Below are 22,374 nucleotides of genomic sequence, written 5' to 3'. Positions count from 1 at the left end.
ATGAACTCTTTAAAGGAAGAAGACCCAATATCTCTTACTTTCATCAGTTTGGATGTACTTGTTACATCTTAAACACTAAAGACTATCTGAAGAAATTTGATGCCAAGGCTCAAAGAGGAATCTTTTTAGGTTACTCTGAAAGGTCAAAGGCGTACAGAGTGTATAATTCAGAAACACATTGTGTTGAAGAATCTATGCACGTAAAATTTGATGATAGAGAGCCTGGAAGTAAAACTCCAGAGCAAAGTGAAAGTAATGCAGGTACAACTGATTCTGAAGATGCATCAGAATCTGATCAACCTTCTGATTCTGAAAAGTATTCAGAAGTTGAATCTAGTCCAGAAGCTGAAATCACTCCAGAAGCTGAGTCTAATTCAGAAGCAGAACCTAGTCCAATAGTACAGAATGAAAGTGCTTATGAGGATTTTCAAGATAACACTCAGCAGGTTATTCAACCTAAATTCAAGCACAAATCTTCACATCCTGAGGAGCTAATCATTGGAAGTAAAGATAGTCCTAGAAGAACAAGATCACATTTCAGACAAGAAGAGTCATTAATAGGATTGCTTTCAATAATTGAGCCTAAAACTGTTGAAGAAGCTCTCTCAGATGATGGATGGATATTAGCTATGCAAGAAGAGCTAAATCAATTCCAAAGGAATGATGTGTGGGATCTGGTACCTAAACCTTTTCAGAAGAACATTATTGGAACAAAATGGGTATTCAGAAACAAGCTGAATGAACAAGGAGAAGTAACCAGAAACAAAGCCAGACTTGTTGCTCAAGGCTACAGTCAACAAGAAGGCATTGATTACACTGAAACATTTGCTCCAGTTGCAAGATTGGAAGCAATCAGGTTACTTCTATCCTACGCAATTAATCATGGCATAATATTATATCAAATGGATGTCAAAAGTGCCTTTCTTAATGGTGTCATTGAAGAAGAAGTGTATGTTAAACAACCTCCTGGGTTTGAGGATCTTAAGCATCCTGACCATGTTTATAAACTTAAGAAATCACTATATGGCTTGAAACAAGCTCCCAGAGCTTGGTATGATAGACTAAGTAATTTCTTAATTAAAAATGATTTTGAAAGAGGACAAGTTGACACAACACTCTTCAGAAGGACTCTTAAGAAAGACATTTTGATTGTACAAATATATGTTGATGATATAATATTTGGTTCTACTAATGCATCTCTTTGCAAAGAATTTTCTAAGTTAATGCAGGATGAATTTGAAATGAGTATGATGGGAGAATTGAAGTTCTTTCTTGGAATTCAAATCAACCAAAGTAAAGAAGGAGTATATGTTCATCAAACAAAATATACAAAGGAGCTTCTGAAGAAGTTCAAGCTAGAAGATTGTAAAGTGATGAACACTCCAATGCATCCAACCTGCACCTTAAGCAAAGAAGATACTGGAACAGTAGTAGACCAGAAGCTATACAGAGGTATGATTGGTTCTCTGTTATACCTCACTGCATCTAGACCTGATATTTTATTCAGTGTATGCTTGTGTGCAAGATTTCAATCAGATCCTAGAGAATCTCATTTAACTGCAGTTAAGAGAATCTTCAGGTATCTGAAAGGAACAACTAATCTTGGACTCCTGTATAGGAAATCCCTAGATTATAAGTTGATTGGATTCTGTGATGCTGATTATGCTGGTGACAGGATTGAAAGAAAATCAACCAGTGGAAATTGTCAATTCCTGGGAGAGAATCTGATATCCTGGGCAAGCAAAAGACAAGCAACTATTGCTATGTCTACAGCAGAAGCAGAATACATTTCAGCTGCAAGTTGTTGCACACAACTACTTTGGATGAAACATCAGTTGGAAGACTATCAGATTAATGCTAACAGTATTCCCATCTATTGTGATAATACTGCTGCTATTTGTTTGTCAAAGAATCCAATTATACATTCAAGAGCCAAGCATATTGAAATCAAACACCATTTTATCAGAGACTATGTTCAAAAAGGGATTTTAGATATACAATTCATTGATACTGAACATCAATGGGCTGATATATTTACAAAACCTTTATCTGTTGAAAGATTTGATTTTATTAAGAAAAATTTGAACATGCATTTTGTGTCTGATTAAAAAATTGCTTGCCTCTGAATAAGAAGTTTGGTTCTGAAGTCTATTCAGAAGCATCTGGTCCATCAGAAGCTCTTAACTGAGGTTCTGAGGAAAATGTGCTTCTGAAGATGACGTTAGCGCTAAGACTTCAGAAGCGGTATTCTTTGCTTCTGAATAGCAAGGTTAGTGGGAACGTTGGCAGTTATTTTTTGTAACAGCTGTCCCATTACCCAAAAGGTAGTTTTCTGAAGAGTCTCTGACGTGGTCTATTTGTATTGGAGTATAACAAAAAGGGCAATGATGTTTTATTTGCTTTTTAACATACTAACACACGCCCCCAATTTGTCATTAATGCTATGTTTGTTTGTCTCTTCTGAATTGTAAACGTTTTACTTAAAAACACTAAGTCAATTCACACACTACTCACTTCACAACAAACACTTTCTATTTTCTTCTCAACCCTCTGCGAAAGTAAGCGCATTCACTCTCCCTCTCAAAACACCGTAGAACCCTAAAACTCCTTCAAATCAATGGAAAGCTCAAGTTCTGCCGGTGGTTCATCGTCAAATATGGAAATAGATATTCCAGCTTATTAGATTAAAGGAAAAACCATGTCTATTGAAGAATGAGAGTTAATCATTCAAGCAGAAAATCCAGTAGATTTCGCCTCCTTAACTCACCATGGATGCGACTTAGTAAGGTTCTACAAGAAGCAAAAGCTGACGAGTTACTTCAGTCTTCTCAACGGTCCAACGTATGAAGTTCTGGTCAGACAATTCTGGGTAAGGGCTTCAATCTTTGACATTGATGCTGCTAGACAGGAAGAAGCTCAACTGATTTTGGTTGATCCTACTCTGAAGGGAAAAACCAGAGAAGAAATGGGTCTACTCTCCTTCACCGGCACAGAGATAAGATCAAATGTCATGGGTATTCCTGTAACCATAAATGAGCAGGTTATTGCTCAAGCCATGGGAAGGGATACCTCTGGCAAGTATTTTGGAGAAGAGATTCCTAATCCAAGAACCAGCTCTTGGAAGGAAATTGTCAATGAAACCATTTATGGATCTAAGGTTGCTCAACCTTACAGCACTTTGAGCATTGAGAAGAAGTTGCTGCTGAAGATTCAGAATGAGAACATCTTTCCCAAAGGTGGAGGAAGTGATCAACCTTCACTTGGACACAAGGTTTTTCTGCATCACACCATCACTCAAGAAACCACGATGAATGTTCCCAAGTACATGTTCAAATACATGATCAAGGAACTAAAGAAGAGTCAGATGGAGAACAGGAAGTTTGTTCCTTATGGAAGGTTGCTCTCTGTAATCTTTCAAGAAGGAGGAATTCTAAGTGCCTTGAAGGATGTGGGCATCTATGATAACCAGAAGCTGGGAGCAGTAACTGGGAAGATAATCAATGCATCAACACTTGTGAAGATGAAATTGATTCCAGCAAATGCTCACAAGAAACTAGATTCTGATATGCATGAATCTGATGCAATATCTGATCTAGTCACTCATCACATCCCTATCTGCAAGAAGGATCCCCTGGATGTGCAAAGGGCTTACATCTTGGACTTCTACAAAACTTACAAGAAGAAGATCAGCTTGAAAGATGTCCCTGAGGAGATGTATGGTGGTGATCTGCCTGTGGCCAAAGGCAGAAAATCAAAGAAGAAGCAGATCACCAAGGAAGAATATCTTGCTGAAGATGCTACTGAGAAGGGTGCTCAGAAGCATCAGAAAGCTAAGAAGGAAAAATCAACTTTGTCCACTATTCAAGAGGAAATGGAGAACCTAGATGAAGTCCCAATCATCGGAAAAAGGACAAGGAATGCTCAAGAAACAGCAGAACAGCTTGCTTCTGAACAACCTGCTTCTGAACAAGCTGCATCTGAAGAGCTTCAGAGTCCTAAGAAGAAAAGAGAAGCCGCTCTTCAAACCATCAAAAGGAAGAGATCTTCAAGAAATCTGAAGACAGCTGAAGGACGCAGGGAGGAAATGTTGGAAGAGCTGCAAGAAAACTGGGAAGAAGATTCAAGCCCCAAGAAGGCAAAAAGAACTATAACTTCTGAGACTATAGTCATGCCTAGTTTTGAAGCTTCTGAGGAATTAAAGCAATATGCTAGGGAGTATTCTGCATCCAAGATAGCAGAAAGGAAACGGATGAAGGAATTGTATGAGAAGCAAAGGGATGAGCGTCTCAAGGCTGCAGGGTATGTGCCTACTCCTGTCATTGCTGCTTTAGCATCTGAGTTAGAGCAAGAAACAGTTCAGTATGGAGCAACTCTGCTTTCTCAAGCCTTGAAGAATAAGCAAGCTTCAGGAGCTACTTCATCAGAACCAGTTTCAAAAGCTCCAGAAGCAGTTCATCCAGAAGCTCAATCTTCAGGTAATTCATCCAAACCTGACATCTATACTCAGATTCCTTCTCTACCCTCTTCACCCTCATCATCATCAACTGAATCAGATGACCAACCCCTTAGCCAACACATAGACAAACTTCTAAAAACCAAACCTACCAAACTAACAGAATTTGGAACACTTGACTATGAGCGAACTCAAATAGAATTTTCTAAGAATAGGATTAAACTTTGTGAGAAATTCAATTTGCCTGCTACTCATCCACTCTATCCAGATATTCCAGAACCTGTTAGTGTACAACAACCTGAACCCAACCAAGAACCTAACCAAACAAACCCACAAAATGACCAAACTCCACAAAGAGCCTCTGAAGTAGTTTCAGAAGCAACTACTTCAGAAATCCCCCAACAACAAGAATCCTCAACCCTTCACAATCTAGAAAAACACTTAGGTGGTGAAATGCAACCTACACCTACAAAGGCCTCTAAGACAGTCCCTGGAAAGACTGTGTTAGAAAACCAACAAACAGAAACCATCCCTGAGCAAACTGTTCCTGAGCAAACTGTTCCTGAACAAGCTGCTTCTGAACAAGTTGCTTCTGACCAACAACAAACAGCTTCTGACCATCAAACAACAGAACAACAACAACCAGAACCACCAATAATTGACCTAACCTCTTCTGACCAACAAACAGCCTCTGACCAACCCTCCACATCTCATACAACTCAATCTGAACCTTCAACCATCCCTGACTCTATCCTTGAATCTGAGTATATAGATGAACAGCTAATCAGGCTTAGTGATGAGATTCAGACACTGATTCTTCGCAGAACAGTTCCTGTACCTCCTATTCACTATCTTGATCAGTGGATGGATCTGAAAAAGAGTTTTGATGACCTGCTGGATCAGCTAAGCTCTAAGTGTGTCTCATCTCACTCTGCCATGCTGCAAAAGATGTTGGATGATATGCATGAAGCAGCTAAAGTGAAAGAGCTGAATTATGTGCCTTTGCTGGACATCACTCCTTTCTATCCAGAAGAAGAGTACATCACAAGGGCTGCAAGAATTCATGCTGGGTATAAAAGAAGAATGAGAGAAAAGGATGAGCTACTTAAGAAGAAGGATGAGCAGATTAAGTATCTTTTGGAACAGATGTACAAGCAAGCCCAACCTTAGTTGCACACCCATTTATTCTTTGCTTGTTTTAATCTTTGTTCTAAGTACTTTAGTTGCCTTGCATTTGTATCTTAACTTTTATATATATATATATATATATATATATATATATATATATATATATATATATATATATATATATATATATATTATCATTGTTTCTGGATCTTGTGTTTTTCACCTTCGATATGTTTTACAAGCTTTAACTCTGATGATATTTACTGTTTTTAATGTTGCTTGCTCTGATATACTGTTTTTTTTAAAGGTTATATGTTTATTGCTCTGATACTCTTTCTTTTGTTTTTATTCTTTTTGTTGATGACAAAAGGGGGAGTAAATGTATAGTATTTTAAGGCACTGAGCCCCACTATAACCACTTCTAATTTTTTTTAAATACTTATGATATTATTTTTATGAGTATTTTATTGAAATTTAATTAATAAGAATAGAACTCAGGGGGAGCTTACAAACCTCACCTTAAAGATCTATTAGACTCAGGTGGAGCTTACAAACCTCTATCCCAGTGGTCAACTTATTAATTAGATCAACAACAATTGAACTTTTTAAATACTATTGTTTGTCATCATCAAAAATGGGGAGATTGTTGGAACAAAATGTGTTTCACAATGAACCTTATTAAGTTTTGATGATAACAAGGTATTAAAAATTGTCAATTGGTTATTACTAATAATTGTTCAAGTGTACAGGACCAAAGGCTACTCAAGTTATTTCAATAGGTCTTGGAAGAACAATGGAAAGAAAAAGAAATTCTGAGCATCTGAAGAAAACTGCTCCTGAAGCTGAAGTGCTTCTGAAGTAATGACGTCATCAGAAGCAGAAGGTCATCAGAAGCAAAAGTTTTCATCAGAAGCAATATCTTCACCAGAAGCTACGTTTGATCCTTTAATCAAACTAAAGATTCAAAGTAGCTGATTCTCAATTCAGTCTTATCCAAGAAGAACGAAGAATTGAAAGGGAGGTATCAACGGATATATGGATAGCACTGAGCACTTGTATCTCGTTAATAGAGTTGACAAAGTACAAGTGTACAACCACTACCTCCACTACTCTATTTTCTGTCTACGCTACAAGACAAAACAACAGCCATGTCTGCAGAAGTTGTACGTTCAAGATGGGAATGAATTTGAAGCTTATTCTTCAAAGGACTACACCCAAATCAGGCAAAGGATTACTGGTGGATAATCAAAGGATTTCAAACGACTCTTTAGACGTGCTGATTATCTCAACGTCTCTTTCACGCCTCTATATAAAGGAGTGAAGACTTGAAGATTGTAGATAGAGATACATAAGTTCAAAAGCGCCAAAACTCTGTCAATTTGATTCTACAAAGCACACTGAATTTCTGCACTGATTTGATACATCTTAGAAATTCAAAGTCTAGAGTCTTTACTGTATTGTATTGTGAACACCACTGATTGTATATCAAGTGTTCAACTCAAACTCAATTCTCTGTATTTTTGTTTGATTAGAAGTCTCTTGCCTGCGTGCTTGAGCATTAGAAGTCTCTTGCTTAGTGCTTGAGCATTGGAAGACTCTTGCGTGTGTGCTTGAGCATATTTGTGAAGTCTCATACTTAGAAAGTATTGAGCAGTTGTAATCTTTGTGATTATAGTGAAATCTCCTTGAAAGTGCAAGGGGGACTGGACTACTTCCGTGTTGTGGAAGGAACCAGGTGTTATCGCGATTTTCGGGTGTCAAGTCATAAATTAGGCTTGAACCTTTCAATCTTTGATATTCTCTATTTTTTCTTGGGAAGGGCAAAATTGAGAAAAAACCCTTAGATTCTAAGTTCGGGGGTCGCTTTCGCTACGGGAAGTTGTTAGGCACCCGGAACGATTATGGTATTCCATAAGAACCGTTCTCCTAAGTCTATTTCTACGCTTTATTTTTATTGCCTACTTATTTAAAAGAGAAATTTTATTTGAGTGAAGAATTGGGGAAGAGAAGATGATCGGGATTTTACTTTTATTTGGCTTGGAGGAGTTTTGACTCATTGCCTACGTACCCTTTTAAGGGATCAAAACCAAACGTAGTTCGTTCTCAAAAAGGTTTTTGGTGTGTTTGGTTGATTTTAATTTTTTGTTGGAAAATGGTTTTGAAGAAAAGAAAGAGGCCTTAAAGGCATAAGAGAAGGAAATGGTGAGTGTTGGTTCAATTGTTTATCAAAAAAGTCTAAGTAGAAATTAGGGTTCATTTGGATTTGTTTAAGAAAATAAGGGAAGAAAATCAATGGAGTTTTGACTCCAAGGTTTGTTTGGAAATATTTGAGTGATGGAATTGTTTCATTATTTTTTGAAAATGGGCAGTTGTCTAAAAATCGCGTTTCCTAAGCATACATCTAAACGGTAGTCATGCAACGTGTGTGCGTGTCGGTGCTTGTGTCAGTGTACATCACTTATAGTGTCCATAGTCCGTTACATTTTGTCCTAGTATACATTCTATGGTCTTGCGAAAATTAAAATGGAAACTAAACTATCTAAAATGTTACACCATTTATCATATGAATAAAAGTAAAAAAAAAATGGCTAAACTAGTGGAAATAGAAATGGAATGGTGAAATGCTCATGAGATGAATAAAACAAAGGGTGAGATGATTAGTAAAACAAAGCATAGAATAATAGAAGTGCACAAGAAATAATATTGAAAGGAAAGACATAAAAGAAGCAAATAAAGTGGCAAAATGTGTGTGAAAATGGACATAAAACTCTAGCACATGTATGACCCATAATCCCTTTATTTTGGCGTTTTTAGAGGTCTTGCTTTGTGTAAAAAAAAAAAATGAAAAAGATGGGACATATTTTATGCTAGAATTTATGGCGCACTTTCAAAACATTTTGACACTTTATTCACTAATGAAAATGCATACAAATTGCAAGGTGAAGAGGGAATTAAAATTGATATACAAAAGCAGCAAATTGCACATATAATCAGCAGCAAAATCATCACAAAATTGCACTCCAAGAAGTCATATCACATGTCAACGCTTCATGAGGAATATTGCACTAAAAAATGCACATACATGGACCAAAAATACACTAATTGAACAAAAACATCACATGTGATCTTTATCATTTTTTTTTTAGTTGAAAAGCATCACAAAGATATGAGAATCCACCAAGAATCATGTGATATTTTTTGTGCAATTTTTAGAGTATTTTCAAACATGCAGAGGTTCAATTAGTAAAGAAACGGGGTGCAGATAGCAAAAAAAAAAACAAAAAAACGAAAAAAAACTAGGCCCAAACCCATGCTGCTGGAAACGGATCAGGTGGAGAGCACAGGGACCGTTGGATCGATCCAGGAATTAAAATCTAGATCCAACGGATGAGAAAGAAAGAAAAGAACCAAGAATAAACCGGTTCGGTTCAGCAGCCTATATATAGGTGTGAAAACCGGTTTTTCTCATTTTTCTTCTCCTCTTTCTCTTTCTTCCCTCAATCTAGTGAGAGAAGCTCTCACTTCTCTCTAGGATTTTCGGTCACCTTCTCCGATTCACATGGTTTTTCCGGCGCGGCGGACGGCGGTGGCGCCTCCGCGCCGGAGTTCGAAACTTCTCCGATTCAAAAACTTTTTACGTTTTTGGACATCCTTTTTTGCATACTACTCGAATCCGAGCTTAGATTTTTCAAAGGAGTTTTGAATCGGAGTAGATCTAAACTTGAACCTTGATGAAAAAAAAAAAAAAAGATTTAAGAAAACGGAAAAGAAGAGAGGGAGAACGACGGCGGTTACCTCTTTGGCACTTCGAACTCACGATTGCAGCGGCTCTTGGCTTGGCGTTGTTGCTTCGTGTTCTTCGCGTGTGCGCTTCGTTGCTGTTGCTTCGGCTTCGATTGCTGTTGCTTCAGCTTCGTGTGCTTGCGTTTCTGTTGCTGGCTTCGATTGCTTGCGTTTTTTCGATTCTATCCTCTTCTCCTTCCTCTGTACAGATTCGATTTTCCCTTCCTCTTCTCCCACCGTGATCGGTGCTTGAGTTCTTCACTTCCGGTGAGGAATTCGCACCTTGTATTGCGGTGGAATCGATTCAATGATGAAGATTCGTACACGAATCTCTGAGAATTGATGATGAATTTCGGTTAGGGTTCTTTGTGTTCTTGAGAAATTTTTTTTTGTTTTGATCTAACAGAAAAGAGAGAGAAAGTGAGAATCTGTTTTTTCTTTTTTGGTGATGTGTATTGCAATTAATGGATCTGTGCAGAAAAAGTCTATTTATAGACTGCCATGTGTGATTCTGGACCAATGAGAAAAGGACATCTGTTTTGGGACCTTTCTGCAAAAAAAATGAAATTAAAGGACTGGACAGCAAATAAAAAAAAAGGACTAAGAATGCAATTTTTAAAGAGTAGTGGACTGAAATGCAATTCTGGAAATTGTTTGATGGACTAAGATGTAATTAAAAAATAAAATTGAATTAAAATTGGTAAATTGGGCAAAACGTAAAGTGAAACCAAAAATAAAATCAACAAAAGGACTAAAATGAACCAGTTCCAAAAATGAGGTATTTTAAAATACCTATCTGCCGAAATTTTGACAGGAAAAGACCAAAATGCCCCTAGGGACTAAACTGACTCAAACTGACTCAGATGCAATTTTTGAAATGATTTTTAAACAAAGACTCAACAAAGATTTGTACAAACAAATTGAAAAGACTCAGAGACAACCACAGTGATTAAAATGGGTTCCACTGCAGGAAATGACCAAAATACCCTTTTGTATGATTTTTGAAATAAAATGCAAGAAAATGTAACGCGACGTTTCAGAGAGTTCTTAAATGACTTGTAATGCAAGAAAAGACAGACAGAGGCAGTAAAATATGTTTTAAAAAGAGAGTAAAGATTCAGAGAAAAATAACAGAGAATTGACAAACATCAGTGTTAAAAAAGAAATTTGAACGAGTATTTTTAGGTCCAAAATCAGGGTATAACACCAGGATAACTGCTTGTGTCTTTGTCTTTCTTTTCTCTGCTCTGTTCTTTTCCGCTGCAATCTGACTCTGATCATTTCATCAGAAGCAATCAAACTGCTTCTGAAGTTTTATCAGAAGAAGTATTTTTTAAGAGAAAAAGAAAACACAATTCAACCATCCCTTCTTGTGTTTTTCACCTTCACACGGTTCAACTGGCCAGTCCGATCTGAGTTTTAAAACTATGCAAATAATATTTATGTCGGATCGTGTCCATGAAAGACTTTCTTAGCTAACACATATCTGAGAAGAATATGAGACATATCCTCTATTCGGTCTTCGGTGTATTTATACTATAAACAATCTTTTATTTAAATTTTTATTCACAACAAAGATTTTAAATTTTTATTTAAAATGCCAAAGATGTTAATCACAATTCTCAACAAAGCTTCTCTCAAAAAAAAAAAAAAAAATCTCAACAAAGCTTATTGCAAATATGATATGAAGTGGCATGTTGGTCACAATATGTTTTTTCCTTACGAAACCTGATAAAAATTTCAAGAGAAGGAAATAAAACATCATGAAATACCTTGTGCAAGGGAAAGAGAAATTTAATAACGTGAGATTGATGGTGCCACATGGGACGAAGAATCCAAATTAGTATTTTTTTTATATTTTTTTTGTGGCTGAGATTCGAATTCCGAATTTTGTATATATTATGCGTTATCTTTATCAATTGAGTTAAGCTCACGTGACAGAATCCAAATTAGTATATCATAAAATGAAATGTACGAGGTATAAGTTAATTAATAAGAAATGGAAAATTAAAAAAAAAAAAACTGTAAGAAGTAGAGAATTTGTAGAAACATGCACTGTGATTAATTCTATTAATAAAATTAAATATTTAAAATTAAATAATTTGCAACATTACGTAATTTTATATTTACAACAGTTAGATTTGTCGAACACTTTAATTTTGATCAACTAGTTTTTCAACTATTAACTATTAACTATAAGCTAACTTTTCAACTATCAACTAACTTATAGATTTATTTGACCAAATAGAGTCCAAACCAACTCATTTTAGAAATCAATTATAAAGGTTTTTATAGTTATTGTTATAGGTGAATATTTTGGAACTTCAAATTTTTACATTTAATTATTGTAAAAAAAAGTCAAATTTTTAATTAATCCAACATAGAATATAAATAAAATAACTCTGAAAAGATCCTAATCAGAGCTTAGACTAGACTCCAAAGCACAGAAAATGAAGAATCCTCAAGCTAATCCTCGAAACTCACTCCGTCTCAAGCGTCCTCCACCTGCACGTCTACACTATTTTACAATGGCGAGGCGGCAAAACTCACTAGAGGGTAAGTTTCCATTCAACATTAAGAAACTAAGAATTCAAGTATAGTATAATAGGATTTCAAGTATTACATATCTATACTTTCATAAATCAACAACATTATTCATACAAGAATTCCTTACAAAAATGTTGTCCCTTGTCTGGGCACCTAGTGCCAGGTATGGAGGGTTAAGCGTCAGCTAAAAAAGAATTAAAACAACCTTTAACGCTCTAACATTAGCCCAAATTTTAACCCAAACCAACAAAGTATCATCTACAAACTATAAATGAGAAACAACCACACTGAAATGCAACCCTACACCATAACCAACATACAAGCCATTCTCTACCAACGTATTCATCATTCAACAGCTAAAAGAAACCAAAAAGGATAAAGAGGGTCACCTTAACGAAGCCCTCTTTCAAGTTTAAGTTCATTAGTTGGGCTTCCGGTCACTAACATCGATGTCGTTGTTGTGGTAATATATTATGAAATCCCTTTTCGCCAAAGTGGTGGAAAATTAATTTTAATCATCACATCATCTAACTACTTCTAATCCACCAAATCATATATCTTCTTAAAGTCAACCTTAAATAACAACAATTCTTTCTTCATGCTACACACATAATAATCCACTAGCTCATTATCAATAAGAATACCATCCAGAAATTGTCTACCTTTTAAAAAAAGATGACTGAGTTTCCGAAACCCCCTTACAAACAACTTGTCTTAACCTATTAGCCGACACTTTTGACAAAAATTGAAAATATTCAACTAAAAGAAAATATTTTTGTGCTACAAGTTTGCTCTTAATTTTGTTTTCAAGAACTTTTTTGAAAAGGAATTGAGTTGCTAAGGATAATTTTGTTTATTATTACAATATTTAAAGTTTTATACTTATAAAAAATGTTATAAGCATCATAAATATATTATGAAATGGTAACAAAAAATTTGTAAAATTAAATACAATTTCAATATTTTCAATTTTTGAAAATGACAATGAGATGTTAAAACAAACACATTTTCTTTTTCTTGAAATTTAATTTCAAAAATTAAAATTTTCTTAAATGAAAAAGAAAATAAAAATAGGAAATGACTTGGCCCTAGTTTTAATGAGAGAAACTCTAACTTCTCTATGAGTTCTCTTTCTTTTTACTCATCGATGATGGATATGATTTTATGTCATTTTTTGATCTAGAACCACCCTTCTGTATCTTTTTCCCCCTTTATTTCAATCTAAATAAGTGATCACTCATCATCTTTTTCCCTTTCTTTCGATCTATATAAGTGATTTCCACACGTATAAAGTTTTTTCTTTTGTGTCTTTTTCGTGATTTCATCGTCTGAGTGCGGCGTTGTGTTGTTCGTTGTCTTGTGCGGCGTTTTTTGATTTGGCGTATTGTTGCGGTGTTCGTTTGATTCATATTGAAATATCAGCTTCGATCAATCACAGGTTCAATCAATGATTTGAACGTCAACGTTGCAGACCCGGAAGCATGAGGATTCTGGTGATTTAGATTTTATCATATTATTTGTAGGCATTTTATCGTTGTATGCTATTAACTTTGGCGGTTTGTTCGGAGATTCACCCTTACGTTTTTAGCGATGTTGATTATGTTATTTTATCTGAGGTATTCTATCGATTTGAATCAATGAATATCGTTTTGTTTTTGTAAAAGAAAAAAAATAGGAAATGACTTCGCAAAGCAAACGACCCCTAAGGAAACGTGTACTACATACCTCATTTGAGACAACATCAAGTTTTTTCTGGTCTTCCTTTTCAATACTTACAACTCCTTGAACACAAGTACGGAGGTTAGAAATATTAGCTATTTGAATCAAAGAAACAATTTGCTTACATGCCATGGAAATACTAGAATGAACAAAAGAGATTTCTGTATCAATAACCTTGTTTGTTCTTGCTCCAAAAACCAGCTAGTCATGCATATCACTCCGGAGCTACTCACATGCTTCATAAAAAAATATAATTCTTATATTTAATCATATTTTCAATGCATTCTATACTTCTTCCACGAAACATCAATAGTTTCCTTCATTTCTCATTCTAAAGAATTCTTAACTAATAAACTGATTCACTAAATTTAAGGAATTACGTAGGAACATACTGCATGCATCTTAAATTTGAATTGGCTGAGAAATAGGGAAAAGGTTGTTTTTATTTTATTATTTTATTTTTAAATTATTATATAAAAAATTAATTTTTTTAGGGATAGATTTTTAATTTATTCTTAACCGTCAATATCCATTATTGTAGGGTGTATATATATTTTTTATTTCTTTTAAATATTTTTTATATAAAATCCACGCATGCTAACAAAAAAACTATAAATCCAACTATTCCTTCTTGAGAAAGTCACTCATTGCCTCTCTCTCTACCATTGAAGGTAGTGTCTTCTCTCTAGTTCTCTTTATAATTTTGTATCGTTTCTTCTTCTCTTCTTTTTTCCACTTTTCTTTTCTTAACCGGTGAACATGTTTAATAAACCCTCTTATTTTATATGTTGTTTAATTTTATTAAGTTATGTAATTGTGTAATGATGATGATTATGATGAGTTGTTTTCTGGATTGTTAGGTGATATTGGAGCTAAAGAAATTACTTGCAAGAGATTTAAGAACGCTTTAAGAGGTATAAAGAATTATGACTAAATAAGTTTGAAAGATGATGGCATGGGTTTATTTAATTTTGTGTTTATTTGATTGACCAAACAAGAATGCATGAGTCATCAACCAAAATATAGGGGTTTCTCCAATAGAGAAAGAATTAGGGGTTTCTCCTAAAAAATAGGTAGTACTGTTGTGTTTTCTCTTTTAACTAGAACTAGAATATAGCAACTGAAGATTGTCACGAAAAAAAAAAAAAGGGATAGAATGTCAATCCACAGATAGAAATATGGTTGTAGGCTTAGGATTTAGAAAAATAGTAAGTTTTTTTATTAACGAAAAATAATTTTTAAAAAATTTGAGAAATAATTGGCCTAATTTCCAATATACAATTTCTATATTTGGTATCTTAACATATGTCTGTTAACATAAATAATTTTTTAGGGGAAGTTAATTATTTATTTTTTTAGGCCAATTATTTCTTCCAATGTCTTCTATTTCTTCAACTTAATCCTTCCTTTTTTTTCTTCTTCTTCAAACCCTTCCCCATCCATTAATTTGATGTGTGTTGATTTGTTAGCAGTAAAATATATGTCAATGGGCATTAACTTGAAATTTAAGGTAGAAGCGGCACTTATTACTAACTACAAACCTCAAAAAACTCTCAATTATACATAGGTTTAATTTAAAATAAAATACAATTTTAGGTTTGAAAATAATTAATTGGAGAATTGGGATCGTAAATAAATTACCTTGGAAAACAAAACATATGATGAACTCATCATATGCCCTTAAAAAAACAGGATGAATTCATATGCACATACCAAAATTTAAAATTGAATTTAGAAGGCACACAACTAAAAGTTTTCTATTTGTTTTTGATCTCACAGGTCTATATCTTCATTCTTTGTTCTAATGGCGGCAAAAGTCATCCCTGAACAAGTTGCTTTTTTAGTTGACAAATACCTCTTGGACCATAACTTCTCATCCACTCGTTACACATTCAGAAACGAAGCTTCTCGTCTCTTCGCCCATTCTCCTATTCAAGAGGTATATTTCTACATCTAGTCTTCAATTTCAATCTCAAAGTTAGCCTCTTTAGATGCAAATGCCTCCTTTTGTTTTTGCAGATATTGTCTTAGAGTTTAGGTTTTCTTAATTATTGGCTTATTGTTTTAATGTTTTTTATTCAGGCACCTAAGAATTTGATGACATTGGATGAGATATTATATGAGTATATCAGCCTGAAAAATCATAAGGTGACAATGGATCAAGAAATGTTTATCATAGAACAAGAGAAAAATAGGAATATGATGTTATTACAAGGGATGCATAATGTCACGGCGGCTTACATTGCCGGTGGAAACTGTCCCCCACCTGCTGCAAAATCTTCTCCCGAGTTTGTTCTGCAAACAAGAATTAATAATAAATCTTATCCAGGTACATCCTATATCGATAATTCATTCTATTTCATGTTCCAATATATATGCGGTTCCTATGTTTGTCAAATTTTAATTAAACTAAAGTTTTTTCTAGGAGAACTTAGAGAACTATTTGATGTTCTAATCAACAAAAAAACCTCATGTGAATACCTAAACGATCATCACTTCACACAATTACTAACTACTTTCTCGTTTAATTATTTACAGCATGCTTAAATCGTTTAACCTTCACTACAATGGACGATAAAAACATCCCTCAACAGGTTGCATTCATCGTTGACAAATACCTGTTGGACAACAATTTTTCATCAACTCGTTCCACTTTCAGAGACGAAGCTTCTTCTCTCATTCCTAAGGTATTTTTCTGCATCTTTACTTATCATCTATTTGCACCCCTTTTGTGTTAACTTTGTTTTGTTCAGGATTTATGCACATTAAGTCTAGTTTTTCATTATTAATGGATTTTGTTTTTTTTTTCTTTCTATTTCTTAATCAGGAGCAAAAGAGTTTGATAACATTGGATGAGATGTTGGATGCGTATATTAGCTTGAAAGAGCATAAGATTATGATGGATCAAGAAAAGTTTATGTTAGCACAAGAGAAAAATCAAGTTCAGAATTTACTTCAAGGTCTGCATGATGTCATGACTACTTACAATGCCAGTGGAAACCTTCCTTCAACTTCTGCAAAATTTGCTCTCGCACTCGTTCCTCAATCGGTCGTTAGTAACAAATCTCAGCCAGGTACAATCCTTCATCCACAATCTAGTTTTATATATGCAGTTCCTATGATTGAATGAAATTTCTCTAAGAGAATGCAATGGGTTATTTGATGTAGTAATTTACAAAGTTAGCTTATTATGTATATTATGTTAGGCTACTTGATAATTTTTCTAAGATAACTTCAAAGTTGTTGCTTCAATTTATGTAAATTTTGCATGTTATTTCACTAATAAGTTAAATTTTTTGTTTACCATTCTTGTTTTTTTTGAAGTTTTTTGTATTTTTTATTTACTAGGTGTTCCTACTTCTCTGCCAAACATATCAAATACACGGTCACAACCTCTTTCGAGCAATTCAGATGCTAATGGTAGGAACATTTCGACATTCAACGTGAATTTATCTGAAGGAAAGAGAAAGGAGACCTCAGCTATGGATGCTCCTTCAGCAGCAAAAAGATGTTGTAGCAGTCTATCTCCATGGGATGGTCATATCTTACTACAACAATTCGATGATATTGCTTTCAATAATCCAACGGCAATTTAGTCTTCAGCACGACATTGCATGACTAGAATCACCAATTGTTCCAATTAAGTCACCACTCCCAAAGAAATATCTTAGAACTAATAGAGAAAGAAGAACAAAATAAAGATACTTCTCCTAGTTTACTTGAGTTACAAGCTAGCTAGTTATACTTAGTTTAATCTAGTAGATTAGCATGTGATTAGGCTTAATGTACTTTACATATTGCCTATAAATACTCTATGTACTCACTTTTACATCTATGAGAAATGAGACTATTTTCTATTTTTTGCTTTCCATAACATGGTATCTATAGTTTTTCTTCCCATTTCCATGGCGGAAGTTAGTTACAGTTTCATTCTTCATCATTTTTTTGCAGAAATTTTTGCGATTTTCCTTTGTTTCTTCACAGTTTTCTTGCTTGTTCTTGATTCTATCTCCTTTTTCTTGTATATTTTCTCTATTTCTTCTTCTTTTTTTGCTTCATGATTCATCATGCCTCGCCAAAATCAACCCGATACTGAATCTGTTTTCTACGTTCATCCAAGTGAAGGACATAATTATGTTATTGTTTCTCCTCCATTGGATTGATCAAACTACCTCGCATGGAGTTGCTCCATGATTCGAGCTTTTGGTGCAAAAAATAAATTGAAGTTCATTGCTGGATCCATGGATATTCATGATGAAGATGATTTGAATCGCAATGCATGGGAACTTGCAATCATTTGCTTCAATCATGGATAATCATTTATGTTTCACCTCAAATTGCACAAACTCTCGTTTTCAATGAAAACGCCATTGATGCTTTGTTAGAACTCAGAGCGTTTCTCAAAGGCTGATAGGATTCGCATTGCTACTCTCCGTTCCAAAATCAACAGTTTGAAACAAGGTTCAAAATCAGTATTGGATTACTTCACTGAAATGAAAACTCTTTGGGAAGAGTTGAATTCTCATCGTCCTATGCCTCGCTGCACTTGTCCTGATCCTTGCCATTGCGTTGCCATGAGAGAAGCTCGTAATTTCAGACTTGAAGATCAAGTTATCCAATTCTTGATTAGTTTGAATGATCAATTCAATGTAGTTAAGACTCAGGTGCTTATACTTGATCCACTTCCTTCTATCAATAAGGTTTATTCATTGTTTATTCAGGAAGAAAGCAATAATCATTATTTATCTTCCTCCATTGATGAACCTTTGTCCATTGTTAATGATGCTGATTCACGTAAAACTCAAGAAAGGGGTAGAGGTGACTTTAATGGATTCAGGCCCCCTAGTCATTGCACCTTTTGTGGGAAGAATAACCATACCATTGAATTTTTCTATCAGAAACATGGACATCCAAATTTTCAGAAGCAGAGTTCTTCTGTGAATGCCTCAAGTAGTGCTGGTGAAACTGAGGCTCAATCAGGAAGTTGCATTGATACTTCTACTCATAGTTCCAGTATTTCTCAGGAAAAGTATGATCAACTTCTTAGTTTGTTATAACAAGTGAATTTGCTTCCTGCACCATCTGTAGTTTCCCCTAATGGTAGTGCCAATCATGTCCATACCTCACCAGTTTCAAGTTCTATTTCCACCATCCATTCAGGTATATCTTCTATCTTTTCTTGCTTTATTTCTTCAAAGTCTGATATTTGGTTTTTGGATTTTAGTGCTAATGAGCACATCGTGTCTTCTCCACATTGGTTTACTTCATTTCATAAAATTGCACCGAAGCCTGTTAACCTACCTAATGGTTCATCTGTTTTAGTTGAATATGCTGGCACAATTCACTTCACATCTCACTTTTACCTTGACAATGTTCTATATTCACCTTCATTCAACCTTAAATTGGTTTCAATCTCAAAATTATGCGCATCCTTGCAATGTTTTGTCACTTTTCATGACATTAAGTGTTTGTTACATGATCTTCACTCTCAGAAGATGATTGATTAGGGTGATCAAGTTGAAGGTCTCTATAGATTAGTGTTAGATTTTTCTGCTTTTCCTTTGAATAATACTCTTTCTATCAATCATGTTTCCACCAATAAAAATCTCACCATTCCATTTTCTGCATTATGGCATTTTAGGCTAGGTCATGTTTCTCACATTATATCCCACATTAATATTTAATAATCATGCTACTTGTGATAAGAAAGTCAACTGTCCAGGAACCTGTGTACTTTGCAATTCTGCAGAAGAACACAATTTTCACCTATTTTTTGGTTGTCCGAGCAGCTTCAATATTTCGAAATATTTGGAATATGTCTGCTTTATCCCAAACAGTGAGTGATGTCACTAATTTAGAAGATAATTGCAGCAACTGTATGTTCCAGATTCTGCACCTGTTGTCGAATGGAGATGCAACACTGTTTGCGTGTATTCTCTGGAGTATTTAGAAACAACATAATAAAAAGGTATGGAATGATGTTGTTGATGCGCAATGTTTTGTGATCGAAAGAGCAAAGTGTTTGTTAGCTGATTGGGAAGCGGTCAAGATAGCAAGTGCCGGGAAGAATTCTGCTCACAATTATAATACTCAACAACAACAGCACAACAAGGAATTTAAGTGGAAGAAACCGAGTCCAGGTCGTAAGATGAAATGTAATATTGACGCTTCTTTTCCAAATCATGACAATAGAGTCGGTATTGGTATGTGTGTAAGAAACGAGGAAGGTACTTTTGTCCTTTCTAAAACAGAATGGTTTGAACCTAAATGTGATGTGCACATCAGAGAAGCGTTGGGTTTATTGTAGGCACTCCATTGGGTACATGAGCTTCACCTAGGACGTGTGGATTTTGAACTTGATTCAAATATGGTGGTTGATAGTTTTAAGTCAAATAACTATGATCACACGGAATTTGGATCTATCTTGAAAGATTGTAAATCTCTAGTTAATCGTTTTTATGAAAACTGTAGTGTTGAGTTGTGCGGAGACAAGCAAATGAGGTTGCCCACCAATTATCAAAGGCGGCCACATTGTCGACTAGTTTTCAGATATTGATTGAATAATGACACTTTTTTTAAGACAGAATAATGACAATTAAAAAAAGAGAATTATTTTTTTAACTCTATGAGAACATTATTTTTGACAAGACATAATAAGAACTTAAATTTATAAAATATTAATTTGAATATGCAAGTATATATAAAGTAATAAAACATAAGAAAATATTGAATAACAGATGACTAAATTAAAGAGAGAAGGGAGAGAGATATGAGAAAAAGAAATGGTAGATTAAAAAATTAATAAAAGAAAATAGATTTTTTTCATTTAAAAATGATGATAAAGTATATACTTTAATTAAATAAAATATAAGTTTTATAAGGGAGGAAATCTCCTTAAAAAAAGGGAGGAAATGAAAGTGCATATATAGAATGAAGACAAGTGGCACAAAAGGACTTTTATAATCAGTAAAGTAATTAGATTTTGTGTATCGTTAACGAGATTCCCGGGACATTTTTAATCATTCTAAAATAAAAATTATCCCGTGAGCTTAGCTCAGTTAGTAGGGATATTGCATATTATATGTAGGGGTCTGGTGTCGACCCCAGACACTCAACTTCTCCATAATTAAATTGTATGAGCTCTACCCATCAGACTACTTGACCAAAAAAATAAAAAATAAAAAATTATTTTTTAAAAAGTCAAATGTTTCGATTTTCAATGCTTCAATTACATGTTTTTTCAAAAATATTATAATACTTACTACTTATGGTTCTTAAAGAGTGTCATGGAGTACTCGTTAACATGTCCCTTAGATTTTAAGAGTCACCGTTTTAATTAAATACAATAGAGAAACACAATTAATATATCATTAAGTTTATATTAAAAAAATAAGTTTTGAATATTAAATTAATCATACACAATTGATTTTTGCTAATTCTCAATGTACTAAATATGAGTTTTGAAATCATGCATGTCGATTATCAAGAACATCATCGACTACAAGCATGACACCAACTATATATCATGAAAAAAATTCATTCTTCCTTATTCTTCATGAATTAAATATGACTGCCATAGTCATTTATATCATGTGACAATCTATATTATATATGTTTGATATATAGCTTGTAAAAAAAAAAAAAAATTGAAAATATAAAGTGGTTGTAAATTCGAAATCCTATTATAATTATGTATTATTGAAAAAAATATGGTATTTTATCCCCGTGAGCTTAGCTCAGTTGGTAGGAATATTGCATATTATATGCAGGAGCCGGGGTTCGAACCCCGAACACTCCACTTCTCCACAATTAAATTGTGTGAGCTCTAGCCACTAGACTACTTGACCAAAAAAAAAAAAATATGGTATTTGACATTCCCACCTATTCATTTTTTTTAAAGGATTCCCATCTATTCATATTTTAACAAATTTAATAGACAATTCATTCATTTTTTAAATATTAAATTGATTGAGGCAATTTTAGATGATTATTTGATTAAATTATTTTCTTTAATTAATTTCATATATTTTCAAGGAAATAATTTTTTTGCCCACATGTGCTCATTATTGTCATTCTAAACACGAACTCTTGATAATTTTTCAACTTTGATAACTAGGATTTATTATTTATTTTATATTTTAAGTAGTTTTTTTTTTAAAACTTGATATCTAGTTCAAAGATCGAGTAATTCAAGGGGTTCAATCCCGCCGTCCATTTGCAGGACCCCATTTAAATCCATATTTTAGGCATATATATATATTAACAATTTATTTAACAAGTTACGTGTAATATCACCACAAAAAAATTATGTGTTATAATATGAGCAATCTTTTTTCTTTTATTACTTTTAAATTATATGCATTTTCAATAAATATTATACATACTTGTTTCAAAAAGATAAATAAATATTATACATACTAGCGTTCAGACGGACACTCCATGGCCGTCTGTCTACTCTTTTTTATGCGCTAACATGTGTAAATTATAAACAATTTTTTTATTAAAATTATATATATATATATATATATATATATATATATATATATATATTAGATATTTTGTACTTTTATATTGTAACAAACTATGATTAAATTTTTCAATGATATCAACAATATAACACATATAATATCTTTTGTAAAAAAAAAAAAATATAACAAATTCTTATCTTTTGAATTACACAAATAGCATTCTTATAATCAAATTTGCTTAAAGGTATAATTGAAATGAGAAAAAGCTAGTCCAAA

At 33.8% G+C, this 22,374-nt stretch overlaps 2 protein-coding genes across 2 annotated transcripts; both read left to right on the top strand.

Moving 5' to 3' along the window:
* Positions 1 to 4,084: 4,084 nt before the first annotated feature.
* On the top strand, positions 4,085 to 16,177 carry LOC120577056 (uncharacterized). Its single transcript, XM_039827962.1, has 4 exons — positions 4,085 to 4,260; positions 15,410 to 15,569; positions 15,713 to 15,959; positions 16,056 to 16,177. The coding sequence occupies exons 1-4, from the start codon at positions 4,085 to 4,087 to the stop codon at positions 16,175 to 16,177; spliced, it is 705 nt and encodes a 234-aa protein (XP_039683896.1).
* A 6-nt stretch (positions 16,178 to 16,183) lies between these two features.
* Positions 16,184 to 17,499, top strand: LOC120576820 (uncharacterized). The gene is made up of 3 exons (XM_039827333.1): positions 16,184 to 16,317; positions 16,458 to 16,704; positions 16,979 to 17,499. Exons 1-3 carry the CDS (start codon positions 16,198 to 16,200, stop codon positions 17,224 to 17,226), a joined length of 615 nt encoding a protein of 204 aa, XP_039683267.1. The 5' UTR covers positions 16,184 to 16,197; the 3' UTR covers positions 17,227 to 17,499.
* Positions 17,500 to 22,374: the final 4,875 nt, after the last annotated feature.

Source organism: Medicago truncatula, chromosome 7 (genome assembly GCF_003473485.1).
Source record: "Medicago truncatula cultivar Jemalong A17 chromosome 7, MtrunA17r5.0-ANR, whole genome shotgun sequence".
Classification (NCBI taxonomy): domain Eukaryota; kingdom Viridiplantae; phylum Streptophyta; class Magnoliopsida; order Fabales; family Fabaceae; genus Medicago; species Medicago truncatula.
Note: the sequence above shows the minus strand (reverse complement) of the source record. Positions and strands in the feature narration are given on the sequence as shown.

Coding starts and splice junctions, on each gene's coding strand:
- LOC120577056 (XM_039827962.1), top strand. CDS start 4,085: ATGTTGGAAGAGCTGCAAGAAAACTGGGAAGAAGATTCAAGCCCCAAG. Junction 15,570..15,712: donor CCCATTCTCCTATTCAAGAG/GTATATTTCTAC, acceptor TTTTTTATTCAG/GCACCTAAGAATTTGATGAC. Junction 15,960..16,055: donor TAATAATAAATCTTATCCAG/GTACATCCTATA, acceptor AGTTTTTTCTAG/GAGAACTTAGAGAACTATTT.
- LOC120576820 (XM_039827333.1), top strand. CDS start 16,198: ATGGACGATAAAAACATCCCTCAACAGGTTGCATTCATCGTTGACAAA. Junction 16,318..16,457: donor CTTCTTCTCTCATTCCTAAG/GTATTTTTCTGC, acceptor TTTCTTAATCAG/GAGCAAAAGAGTTTGATAAC. Junction 16,705..16,978: donor TAGTAACAAATCTCAGCCAG/GTACAATCCTTC, acceptor TTTATTTACTAG/GTGTTCCTACTTCTCTGCCA.